Source organism: Varroa jacobsoni, unplaced genomic scaffold, assembly GCF_002532875.2.
Source record: "Varroa jacobsoni isolate VJ856 unplaced genomic scaffold, vjacob_1.0 scaffold_332, whole genome shotgun sequence".
NCBI classification, from domain to species: Eukaryota; Metazoa; Arthropoda; class Arachnida; order Mesostigmata; family Varroidae; genus Varroa; species Varroa jacobsoni.
In genome coordinates this window covers 13406-27599 of record NW_019213234.1, presented here as the reverse complement: position 1 = coordinate 27599, position 14194 = coordinate 13406, and the positions used below count along the sequence as shown (strand labels likewise).

At 43.4% G+C, this 14194-nt stretch overlaps 1 protein-coding gene across 9 annotated transcripts in view; it reads right to left on the bottom strand.

Annotated features, from left to right (window-relative positions):
* heph (polypyrimidine tract-binding protein 1 heph) overlaps positions 1 to 13667 on the bottom strand; it is a gene marked incomplete at its 3' end in the record, with an annotated part of 317749 nt that extends 304082 nt beyond the window's left edge. For 6 of the 9 annotated variants that reach the window (XM_086967904.1, XM_022831472.1, XM_022831482.1 and 3 more), the window contains 1 exon segment: positions 10472 to 13667. Coding sequence is in view for 1 of the 9 variants with exons in the window: in XM_086967898.1 (XP_086824024.1) it covers positions 10472 to 10536 (65 nt within the window). 9 annotated transcript variants of the gene reach the window in all.
* Positions 13668 to 14194: the final 527 nt, after the last annotated feature.

Below are 14194 nucleotides of genomic sequence, written 5' to 3'. Positions count from 1 at the left end.
CTATTTTGTTCAAACAGAAGTCTAGTCCTAAACAACGGAAAACAATCCGCGCATTGATCCAGGATCCCCGAGCCATTTCAAAGCTTTACGTTAGATGCTCTCTTAAAGGCTTGCATTGATCGAAAACTGCATCGTTATCCTAATTATCGTCAGCGAGTCTGTAGTGATTATGTGACTAGATTCCACCTTCAATCGATGCGTCGACAGGCTTTAATTCAAAGACACTTCTTAGAAGACCCTACATTATAGAGGCCGTCGCTTTATTAAGTTTCCGCATGTTAACTGTTTTAACTGTATAACTTGATGCTCATGTCCTTCCGACTCTGATAGAGAAACCAAATTGAAGTTCTTTTATCCATTATATCACTTGGTTTTGGCATCAAGGGTGTGCACTTGAATGCTGTGAAATTTTAGGGTCTTCTAGATTAAGAGTTAAGTTACCACCGGAGCTCATCTGTTCTCCACAAAATCGTAGTGGTAAAGTTAGTTTTTTTTTTTTCTATGTTCTGTTTTTTTTCTTCTTTCTATGTCCTTTTTTGTTCTGACTCAGTTTCTACTTAGCCATACAAGAGGACACATTATAGATTGCTTACTGCATACTTAAATAGTTCAACATGCTTCAAATATCCCGAATAGGTTCCACTTGGGCTTTTCTGCTAGTAGCTGACAAAGATTTGATTGACTCGTTTAAAATGTCTGTACAGGCTGTATTCTCTTGAGTAACTTTAGACTTAATCTGTTCTCTATATCCTCTATATTGTGCCTCCGTAAATCACACTATATCCGCTCATTTATTATATTTCGGATTGCTTAAAGCAATATCCATTATAACGGCCTCTATAGGAAGGTCCTGGTCATTACCAAACAGATGAGCGCTATTATTATTATTATAGCTATCGACAATGCCTAATATACTATGTAAGGAACCAACAGTCCATTATTTGACTTTATCAATCAGTAACTTTTTTTTAGCACCATGTTACGATAACTTATACTGGTGCGTAAGTTGTATATAAATATCTAGTATTAAAAATCTTCAAAACAAGCAGAATTAGAATTTAACAGAGGAGATGTACCAGTACAGTTGAGTATTTTTCGATCTCATACAGTAGACGGTACTTAAAAATTCTGTAAATAAAGTGCTCAACCATCACGGTATCAATATTTAATCAGAAAGATACGTTCACTTGGGAATAAAAAAAAAAAAAGAGAAAGGAAAGAAATTCGAAGACGCTAAAACGTTTCTCGAAATATCAAGTGGCCAATTTGGTTTCAAGCACAGCTTGATGCTCGTTTAAAAGAGTATTGTCCTAGTTCGTCTCCCTTTCTAATTGGTTCTGAAACAAACGTCACTGTCCCTATATATATAGCGAGAGAGAGAGAGAGAGAGAAAGGGAACAATGAATAAAAAATAGATTTCACAAAAGATTACTTCTCGAACTGTGAAACTTGAGTACACCTCTCATTGATTTGCATAGTCCCCGACCACCCTGGGTATTATACGATCTGCATTCTATAATTTTTATTATAGACTCTACCGATGAAATCCATGCCTTTTATGCCCTTTATCACTATTTATTCACATAAACTCTATATACAAAAAACGGTTTGAATGATCAAAACAGTTTTTACTTACGTATATTTTACACTAGAGTTGTATAGGAACCTACATTAAATATGTATTACTTTCTCCTATTGCAGATATGTTCAAAGCTATGATGAAAGCTATCGATTCACAAAATTCAATAGAAATTTAATGTGATGTTGTAGTGCACCATTGCTCAACCGTGGCTTTTAAACCACCTATCGTCCTCAATTCTCTGGCGTAGACTATCTTTGGGATATTCCACCAAAAACAACAAGCCCATTGGCCTCTGGTCCGGAAAATGGGCAGGGTATTCTACGAAAACTGTTCGTCCAATTCATCTGTTCGGACGACTCTTATCAAGATGTGCTTTTACATTGCGGAAAAGAAAATTCGCCATTCTGCGCGTGTGGTAAAATGGATTTCAAGTGATTTGCTGTCAAAAATAATAGTTCTATTAATTCTGTGCTTGAAACTCCTGTACATTTCACATGGTACCCCGGGTAATATCTAGACGCACAACTGCCCACCAGGTGCAATCATGTTGTTTAATCGTGCCATTTGAATGTCGACTGTCCATCGTATTCACACGTTTTCAAGGACAAATCGGCCTCGATCATCCTCGATAGCAGGTGCAATAATTTAAATGTGACCGTTTCAAGGTACGATGGATACTCGATTTGCTGCTATCAAGCTTGATTACCAGTTTGACGATTTTCAGATGTCCTATTATAACTTTCGAAATTCGTTAATGTTTCTGGTCTTCAAGAACGTCACCTAGGAACAACCCAAGCACTTTCGTTCGTCCCAAACATACTTCTTACCCTGTGCAAGTTGCATAGATCGATTTGCCCGAACCTCCCTTTTTTATACATTCAGTAGCATAGCGGGGACCGCGTAATCGGGGTGTCTGATACATAACTCTGTGAGTGCGTTGCTATGGTAACAATCATGACCAGTGAATACATAAGTGGATATATATGTATGTATATATTGTACCCGGTAACTAAAACACTTTGAACAGTACTTGGCACTCGTGGTATCAACATTATATTCGATATGTACTGAAGCATCGGAATAATAACAATTGACAGACTCTGCTGTTGCATTCGGACGTTAGCTCATCAGTCTATAAGAACACTACGTTCGCCATATACGCCAAGAGCAAAGCAATTCTTATCTACGTAAGGGGGTTGTATAATGCCCAGGAAGTGGGACAATTATTGGGTTGAACCAGGAAGTTTTTAGCCAAGCACTGGCATTTCAGTTACCTCTATATAGTTATAGCCGTATGTAGTCTTTTCGCTCGACAAATGCTGCTTGCTTAGCATAGTTGCGAACGAAAATGTTATCAATCAGTGGTTGATTAAGTAAGTAAGTTTAAATTAAGTTGATCTCGTTACCGGTAAGACATCAGTATACGTTTGTGGCCCGCTGGTGACTCATGAATTATCCATCTTCTTAACAGATTGATAATTCATAAGTACAAGCTATAAATGTATCTATATATCGAGGCAAGCAAAAGCGAAACGCTAGCTAGTCGAAAATCAGCTTGATGTATTTAGCGTTTTATAGTCGGGGGTACATTAAATACGTCTAACTCACGGTTCCTGCTAGCAGATGAAGAAACGATGCGTAGAGCGCATGATCATCGTCCAAAGGACGACAGTGCTTAGATGATCCAACTATTGTTATAACTAAGCGCTGCGTTAACTGAGCGCTGCAGGGCATAGGCTTAAATCAATGGCATGAATAGACCAAACCGGCTGAGCTCGGCCCGCTATTATTTAAAATCGATGAATATCAATCTTTTTTAGATTCAAGAGCTTAATCTCGTAGGGAGTCGTACGCTATGTACTCAGATTACAGTTCCATCCGTGATCGAAGTACGTTTCGACCAATCTGTACTAGAATTCACTTAATAATAATAAGGGAATTGATGATAATTAATGAACTACTATTGTTATTTTTTGTGACGTAGTATCTTTACTAAGCCGCACGCAGCGCCATCGTAACGTCACCTATCCATGAGGTATTATACAGTGAATTATTTTTTGGAATCAAACACGACGTCAGGATAACGTGTTTGCCCCTTCTCGCGCAACACATAATGATCTTGGCTCCAAATCGAACGCAAACATAATTCGTTCTATGCCGTCTGAAGCAATGCTGAACTCGTAAACATTTATTTGTCATCAAACAGAGTAAATTTCCGCATCATCGACTCCCTATGCCCACTCTATCAGTGAACGCAGGCGTTTTGTTTTGATGCGGTGAATACAACAAGGACAGATTATCCTTTGTGTTGTCGCGAGGGACCTAACAATGAGTAGCTACCAGCTCAGATCAATCAATTTTTGTGGATTTGTTTTCCACTATCGAAACCATACGATCTGCCGAAACAGTACCGTATTATCTATTTTACAGCTGAAATAGCGTGACGATAAAAATGCACCACTATGTCGGTCCGCGTGTTCATTGTTATTTGTGAGAAAAAAAAAAAAAAAAAAAGAAAGGCGAACTAATTAACAGCAACACGAACGACCGAGCACTAACGTCCGTCATACTAATTGCGGATAGGCAAGATTCAATTGTGGTGGAAGACACCTGGGGACATTAAAAGTCTCCATACTTAACGTGAAGCTTATTTAATACATTACGTATTCTATCGAATCAGGTTCAGCGTACGATATCAGCTTTGTTAGAGAGACTAAGCAATGTGCTACTGTTAGTTGAAAAATTGTTTTTTTTTTTTTTTTTTTGAATCGATAATTTTCTAAGCAATACCCAACAGCCAATGTATACTCATTATTAAACCTTTCAGGTGAGCTGGCACGCGAAGAAATAAAAGGTGCCTTGTAGATCACAGGCGAACGAAAGCTCACCAGCTAACCCTAGACAATGGGGCGAGCAGCACCAATTAGAGCGCGTCTGGTCAACGAATATATATAATCGACCCATAATCGTCGTATCATATTCGTTTAGTGGGGTCTGGCAAAAGATCTTATACAGGAAAACTAGCGTTAACGACAACTCCCCCTCATAACTGTCTTAGCTGCGAAACCTGTGCTCGATAAGGAATAACGATACTAGTACTCAATAGAAATGACAGAATCGATAGCAATTGTAAGCTAACATCGCACATTTTACGCGTAACAATCTTCTACAACTCGACGAGTCGGACGGACAGATCGGCCTTACGGGCTTGGCTGGGTTGATTTGGGTCTGCTATCAGACTCATTTAATGGACCAACTCATCGCAGGCTGCAGAAATATAAATGCCGCACTCGCCACAGCCAACTACCTCGTAAGGAATAATTTCCTATAGCTGTTTTTCGTACTACCGATACCATTGTGCTATTGTGACTATGGCTTGAATTGGGCCAGCGATACCTTCTGTTACTTTGCTTCGTTGAATGATGACGCTGCTTGGCTATTGATTACACAATATCGACCTTTGATATTGTGCGGTTAATCCTTCTGTTGTTCGGCGGTATCGTGAACGGCGGCGCCGGCGGCGTCTGCCCGCTGCCGTCGCCAGGTTGCCTTTAAGTTCCCCTGCCTTCTCTCCCTCCCCATGTCCTCTCTCCCCCTCTCGGCCGCCTAGTCCCGATGAATGATCGGTCCTTCTCGTAATATTAAATAGGTGGCTAGAGACTTGCTTCTGCTGTCGTACGAGCTTGCCATCTCCGGTCGTCGCCATTTCGCACGACTAGCCTTCATAGGTTTGCGTGCATCGGAGCTTTTGATACTTTAGACAATATCTCAATAACGCAGGCGCTTCGCTATGTTTTAGAAATCTAGCTCTCCGGAGCTTTACTGGGTTCTATCCATAGTTACATTTACGGCGATCGTAGATAGCTACCGTTGCCGGCGCCACCATCACCACCATCTGGAGAAAACACAACGGCAGCAGATGAGCGAATGGAGCGCCGCAATACGCCGCTGCCGCTAAATGTAGAAAAACTGTTTTACTGGTATTATCCGCCTGCTAGAGGCTTCCCGCCTGCCCGCCCTTGGCTTCCGATGGGGCGGGGCCAAACAGTCAGCTAAAACGGCGCAATCAGCTATATATATACATATGCATATATACAACAGTCGTTAGAGCTATGATGGCAGCGGCAACGTCAGAGCGTGCGGGAAAGAGGTCGGTCCAACGCCGACGCGCTGCTCGTATCGATGACGGTGGGTGCGGATGGCTAAAGTTTCCAGCCATTACAGGAAACATACAGACATAGCTCTCAACTGACTTGGTAACCGTCAAGAAGGAAAAAAGCTAACTATAGGAAGCCCCTCGTAGACTCAGCCGAAGGGTATGCTGGCGTGCACACGTTTGTTGTTGCGCCATGACGTATCAGACCGGTGGCCATGGTAATCGACTACAAGTAGAAGTAGTTTGAAAAAGCAAAAAAAAAAACGTTCGGAGAGTGCTACTAAAGCGAGTAAATCTGATCAAAGACCTCTTATTGACGACGTGGCAATGTATCGGCAAAGACTGATCTAACGGAGTATCAAATGTTTTTGCAGCAAGTGAAAATAGCCAATAATCGTATTCAAGGTTCGCTAATTAGATAAAACAGATATGTGCAGTTGTTAAGTCCATAAAACTCTGACCTTTACAGTGTACCAATATACACAGATACTTGTTTACACTTTTAATTGAAGCGTACGTCAACTTCACTATGCGGTTACTGCTGTACTGAAAGCTGGACAACAAAATGATACAATGCCAGATAATTAGACAAACCTTTGAACTTAGTTTTGATAGACACGTGCTCGCCGAAATCGCCCTTTACCACTAACAAATTTAGACCATCCATGCTCACTCTCGCTTTTAAAGCGCTGGCCGTTCTTCTGATACCAGTTCAATCAGTTATCACGATTTTACGACACTGACTCAATTACAATCAACAATCTATACGAACAGTAATTTTGCGCTTATTTTCGATCAGTTCATATTAGAACAAAGCTTCACCATCACACTACATGTATGTCCATTTTCCTTGAGCATCTCGTTTCTTTTACGTTGATCCCCCGACTCAAACAACTGCTATATATTGAAAATACCTAATCCTGCCTTTCCGATCGATACACCCCACTCCCCACAGCTTCGACAAAACTCCGTTTGCGTTGGTTCAGTCCGCCTTCCTCAGTTATCCCCCGGTCTTTGTGCCATTGTTGTCAGTATCCTGCCGGATAGTATATTGAATAGGCACGGAGACGTGCATGTTGTGCATATACCAAGAGGGAGACAAATTAACGCACACGCAGGTAACTGAGCCGAGATATTGACAGAAAGGAAGGAAGGAAGTTCAACCGTATGCTCCTCGCGTATGGCTTCTTGACGCCATGCCCGGACATTACCCGAAAGTCGCCTACTGCCAGCCATCATTTAACCGAGCGTACAGGGACGCCGGTGTCCCGATACACCGTCGCGCCAGTATAGCGTCTGCGTAGAAGGTTCGTCGTGAGTCTCTCCTTAGACGTCTATTGCGATTTGCCTGTGTTTCCGTCGTTTCTGTAGGCTGGAGCGAATGCGGCGCCATAGAACATCGCTACGACCGACTACCGATGACGACACGGACAGCGACGAACGAGACGCCGACGGATCGACAGCGGCATCAATGACTGGCGCCGGCACCCGCGACGAAACGACTACAATTCTAAAGTAGTAGCAGTAGCAGCAGCAGCAGCAGCACCACCAGAAGCAGCAGTGAGTTAGATGGAGTCTTCGTGTTACGCGAGGGGATAGCGAAGTTGGCGCCTGCGACCGACTAGTCACCGTGAAACAGTTAATTAAACAACTATAGCTAAGGTAACTGAGTGTCAGACGAAGGCGAGCGCGAAACCGCTTCCCTTAACGCTACTCGTTTACAGCTTAGCCCGCGTAAGATTTGAACGTATCATATACATCTATAGAAAGCTAGCTGGTCGACTAAATAAGTTGAGAAAAGGCTCACAGTAATCATCGAAGATTGAACTGCTTAGAGCTCGGTTGGCCGTCGGCGAACTTAGCAACGGGAGTAGCATCAACGGCCACTGTATCTGGGAGAAACATATAGTAAACCGTTTTGCATTCGCCCTCCCGTTTTAATCGCCGGTATAAATCGTCTGCTTCTGGTGAAAGTCGCCTGTGGCTCGCGGAAAGAGATCTTGGCAAGATTTGCTGATATGGAGATTGTTCATAATATCAACAGCCGCTAACGGACTGAATCGTATCGTGACGAAGTGAAGTAGAACGAGGAGCTGAGGAAACAGACAGAAGCATACATAAGGCCGTCGCCCAAGCAGGAAAATTGTAACACGTCATCATCATCACCGTCGTCACCAACAACAACGCCCACAAGGAAAATTATTAACAAGCGACCGCCGATAAAATGCTGCGATGCAGCTTCTCAATGCAGCCTACTGTAAATCTTGTGTTGAGGCAAGTGTTCTGGTAAGCACGTGATAAGACCCAGGTTTCTCAAAGGGGATGAAGCGCCCAATAGAAACTGGTCCTGTTGAATGAACCAGGGCTGCTTGTTATCGGTCGCTTGTGAGCTACAGTAACTACGGGATTCATTAGAGCATGCAATAGACATTTTCGGAGCATACACATTGAGACGTTGTACTGCTAAGAACTCATTCATCTCTGACGTCTTTGCGGATTGTGCAAATAAAAAGAATGCATGTCGAAGCTTGCTCCCACTTCTTGTAATTGTATTTGCACACGTAATGCTAAGAAATTGGCGCCACTCTGCATTTACCTAGCTCAAATAGGTACAGGTACGCGTTCGCTCTAAACGGACTCCGTTCGTAGATAGCGTACGGATTACATCTGTTGACTTTATGTTCCTGCAACACTGGACGCCTTTTTTTCAGATGTCTTTCGCATTTTGAGCAAATGGCTTGACGACTATTCACAACGGATTTCCGCCTCACAGATGATGGGAACGTGATACGTGACCGTTCTATGAAATTTCCAGCTTCCCAGTACAATCACTTTCATAATGAATCATTCGAAAACGAACCAACTGGTCGGGTCTCAGACCACGCGCAAACCTACCAAGCTGCATCATCGGTTGCTTCTAGGTGGGCGGACTCGACTATGCCGCACCTACCCGGGCGATGGACGTGAGAAAAACCTCATAACAACTATCTAGCTTAATACATTTCGATTATAAATTTTATTGTGTAAACGTTTGTATCGCTCTTGGTACGGCGCGCTCGTTTGTTACTTGTCGATAATGCCGAATTACCAATAACCAGCCACCGCTGTTATCCAGTATTGACAAATACCACTAACCCCGCCAACATTGCAAATAGTAAATCTACTACAGCCTTAGCAGTAATTCCCCATAGGTGTTTTTGCAGTTCCCACAAACGGCACAAGTATCAATAATAAAATTGACACGCGTATAGATGGATCAAATGAGTAAACTTAGCTTATCTAGCTAACAAATCAGTTAAGGAGCCGAGAAGCCTACACACTTTGATCAAGGCATATACTAACTGATCACTTATTATTCGACGTGGGAAGCGCCTTTTGTATTTGCCCCCAGAGGCATAACTCCTGCTCCAAATTGACCATCCCTAAAAGTGTGCTTAACTATTTTGTACAAAAACACCTCGTCGAATCATTAAAACCTGCTTAACCGAAATGCGTTACTCGGCTTACTTCTTACAACGCAGTGCAGCTCTATACAAACTCTGTATATTTTGACGGATAGATCTGTTCTCTGAGTTTCGAAGTAGTGACAGTTACAAAAAGGCGGGCGTTTCTTTTGTCCCTCATTAGTTCGCCTGCACTAAATATTCAAAATAATTACTCTTAACTAGATTACTCTTACAACAATAATTACTCGTAACACATATAGTATATGTGAGTAAAATGAGAAAATTTCGTCTGTTAGGGAGAAATATTTGTTCATTTTGATCGCTATTGATTGTTGCGGGACTAAAATGTTACATCGTTTGAACTGGACGGTCGACCCAGTTCGTCTACGCATTAACCCACATCCATCGTATGCTCCTCCATAGCAAGACAGTAGCCATATGTGGGTCGACTGGGTAGAAGCCAAGTGTTTGAACAAGTGGCATAGAGCAGCGTTAACAATAATGGGGGTACGCACCATTCCATTTGCATTTGCATTTGGCGCCGTTGTCTAAGGACAGCCAACTATTGTTCGACCTTAGCTATGGCACCTACGCGCTGATGGTTTGTTCCCTCTCCGTTATCATGTACGGCCAACAGGCTAAGCCGATTCGCAGGTAGGCCAAACCTGCGCCTGCCAGGATGAGCCTGCCACCCGGCGGTGCTGTCCCTGCGAGAGCAACAAGTGGTCGATCGGTAGCTCTGCTCAGTGGCTGCGCAGGCGTAGAGGCCTGATGGCGTACATTAGCCTTGATCCTGCGAGTAGCGACGTCAGAAAGTAAGGTACACAGTAGAATATAGTAGTCGTGGACGGATGCTTGACACCGAAAGGTGACACGAAAATTTCGTGTACCTTACCAGATCATTACAACCGAAGCGAAAAGCAAACACGTTCTAGACCAAAGCATAATACTACGTTATATCGTTGAGTCCAGCCATCGAGTTGAACTTATGCTATCAGACCTGGCTGTCTTTCTACACAGGTCGACGCATGGTTACTCAAGCTGAAATTACCACAAATTTCAAGCAGGGGCATGGGAGTTTGTTCATGGAGAACAATCTAACAAGCCTTGTTTTCTGCCCGTTCAACGTGTAGGTATTGTAAAAAACAGTACGTGTTCATGCTGACGCTAAGATATTATTGTGTAAAGGAAGTAAGCAACTAAATAATGGACGACCGACTAGCACCTGTAGTATAAAGCGAGCAAGTGGCAACATAACTAGTACTATCTACATTATTATACACCTACCTCTGACTGGCAAGCCCAACCCTGGGCAGCATGGCTAGATATCCGTCAATCTGACACACACTCATAGAATCCGATTTGTTTGGGTTTCGCTATGTTATTTTTAGCTTAGTTATAGCAATGAATAACTGTAACAGATGAGTAACAATTTTTGGGTAGACTCAAGCCACTTCTGAGTGCGGCACACTTTTAAGCTTGACGTTATGCTCGTCACACGTATACACCTCACCGACACTCCTTTCAGTCAATATGAATACACACCTCTGTGTGCTCGTCCTAAAGGATGGGTGTTTTTTAAATAACCTGCACAACGAAATCCGCTTGTTTTGTGCATGCGCAGAAAAATACACTCACAGGCCACTAACTCTTCTTCTGTGATCTCTCTGTATATATATATATATATATATATATATATATATATATCTATAAGACCCAACAACTTGTTCTTATGTTTTTCCAGTCGTCTACTTCTAGCGTTTTATTTTCTTAAACCCCACATGGATCAATCAATTAAAGCTGCACGATTTTTCTTGTTCAGTTATCATTAGCGTGGGCCCGACCCAGAGAAAATTTCGATGAGTGTCCTAACCACCGTGGTCCATCTATCGCTGACAAGTGGACAGTGTGTTGTTGTTGTTGCTGCAGGCAAGATGCAACAGGGAACCGCTGATGAGAGTGGACGCTCGACAAGAATTCGTCTGCCTTCTATTGGTATTATTAGTAATCTAATATAAGGTGTAGGGTCGTTCTGCTTTTATTGTGAAGTGGTGAGCTAATCTACCATTTGTTTTTCTTGGATCAGTAGCACGAATAGGGGCTATTGTCGTTCGAGTTGTTGATAGCTCTACTGCAGCCTAGGTAATTGAAGAAAACAAGGAGCCAGTTATGGTGCTTTTGCCGTCGGCGGAAAAACAGATAGGACAAAGCGCCACTAACCAATTTGTGTTTAAGGTGACGGTGGAGTTGTTCGTTTCGGCGGTAGCAGCGGTGGGTTGTTACTGATTTGGTGCAATTTTTTCGCCTCTTCCGTTAGCTTTTGACAATGGCCTCTCTTTTTATTTGTCTTGTTACTGTCGCCTGTGATTTGGACGCCTTTGGCTACCGCGGCTTCGGTGACGTTGGGCAAATTAGCACCGACACACGGCAACGCCGACTCACGACCAACGTTCCGTCGCAATCACTTTTTTTGCCGTTCGAACTGTTCTATATTTAATATGATTGTTTATTCTTACTACTGCACCAATCACAACTGTGATCACTCCTTCGGTCTTCAAGCCACGACATTCACAAACACATATCTTCATTAATCTACGCAGAGATTTTAAGGAATTTATCCAAAGCGTTGCACTTTTTTGTCGTGCTTGATAACAACGACAGTATGTGCGTGCAGACCAAAAACACACAGCTCTCACAAACAAGGCTATCCTGATATAGCCGGATCGAAATCGAGCAGGAGAAGACAGAAATCTTTCGCAGTCCGTTGTCCTCCCGCCAGGAGCCCCTTGACTGCTGTCACTTGTCTTAGTTCGGGATGACTTTTTTTTTTGTTCAAATTGTTAGATAGCAGATAGCAACTTGTTGCTATTGTAATCGATTCGGTGGACGCTTCGTTCTAAAAGCGACGTATGTACACGCACATAGAGCCGTAACTTATTTCGAATCTTGAGCAGTGTGGAAAGTTACTGGGCTGTTGTCACATCCCATCCATTGGTGTGCATCGTATTAAACCAAGAAAAATCGCTGCTTAGCTGGTCAGGCCTCAGCGCCTTGTTCCTGCCGCCACTGCTGCTGTCCTAAGAATGTAAACAGACTACTGTCACTTTTGAAGTATTCCACTCGACCACGACGGTTCGTACTGTCTTGGTTGGTGGCAATCTAACACGGTTAATGGCACAGAGATCACCTCGATTGCCGCTACAGCCGTTAGCGCCGTCGATACAAAGTGGAGCATTCAACACTGAGCACGCTGGACTCCGATTAGGTGTTTTGTACTGCAACAGCAGCCGTTCAGCTAATAGTACAACTACCACATGATAGAAAAAGTCGCCGGCAACCCTTCGAGCAAAACAGTACGAGACGACAGTGTCAAAGGCACACCCACACCGAGCACGCGACTTCACGACAATACTTCAATAGGGCGATAGTAGGCTGAACATGAGAAAGAACAATAACAATGACAACAACAATAATAATAAATAACAAGTGCAACCCGTGCACGGCAGCAGGCACCCTCAACACTGGAAATACTCACTGACTTAGGTTCATTGACGTCCCTCGCGCGAGTAAGTAAGTCCTGCTAGGCTACAACATGCAATCAACAAAGAGAGTGACAGCGACTCATCACTGCTATTCACCAAACACATCGAATAGAACTCTCGGTCTCCTTCATCAACAGCGGGACTCGCCACAGTAGATTAACAGCACAACTGACTGATTTAGCGAGCAAGGCTGTCGTCGTATCTTTGATACGACTCTCACAAACGGAATCAGCCGGAAAGCACACTTGCCCACAGTAGATACTAAAGGGCGGCAAACCAACTTGACGACGAAACGTACGTAGAGTAGAGCCCCAACCATAGATTACGATGGCACACACACACACAGACGGCCAGACACACAGTGCACGGTGACTACGATCGCTAGCCAGCACTCAGCCAAACAACAGGCAGTCGTCTTCTCCGGCTGAGGGCTGCTGCTCACAACTGACTTCATACCGCTTCACAGTGTGTGGCTATGATAACTCACTCGTCGGACGGCCGCTTGGAGCGCTGTGTTCGTTGGTCGGAGCGGCGCATGCGCACGGCCCAGTTTGAACTTAGCGCGCCTTTTTAAATGATCCGCGCGCGCGAACCACACTGCCGGTAGCGCCTGAAGCAGCAGGCAAGCATCAATGAGCTATGCAGCCGTTGTTGGTTCTTATAGCGGCTGCAAGAGAGACGGCGGACGAGGCACATGGGTCGAGCACCGGAGCCCGGTAATGAATGGTCCACTGAGGAGAAAGGGACCAGGGGTCCGGTCGAGGGAAGCAGGCAGTCACGGGATTGGTCCATGTAAAACAAGTTCATGCATAAAAAATTCAGTCGTGTCACGCTAAATAAAACGTGCTGGAGCTAAAAAGTAAAAAAAAAAGCTGGTTGTATCCCATTGTGTGTGATTATTAGGAACAATAAAAATATGCCGAGAAGGCCATATAGTTGAAACGACAGATTTGTAGTGCTTTATTACTTGAAATTAGGCCTACACAAAGCAAGACTGTCGGATATGCAAAGAAAGCGTAGAAACAGCCTGTTAACGAGAGGTATTAGATACATGATACGGGCGTGAAAGTTAAATGTAGAGTTGAGGGATTAACTTTTGTAGGGGTTTCATGTTAATGACGTATAGCCAAGCGAAAGCTCGCGCTCGGCCTATATACAACCCTGCAAGTACACCGGTGTCGAAATATGGTGGCGGATTCAGGTTGTTTAATGGTTTTCCAATGACAAGGTTACATTCTAATAGATGGATTAGATAAAGGCAGAGTTTAGCCTGGTTGTTTTGCTATCTAAATCCCAGGTTAGCGTATCCCATTAGTATAATTCGTTTGCAAGGTAGCGATTGCAAAAACTCTAGAGAAGTTTCTATGACTTGACGAAAACCTTTGAGTCAATTGCTTTTGCAGTTAAATGTTAATTAAATGAATCAGATATAGGATTTAGCATTATTAGCTGACCCTTATCCACGCAG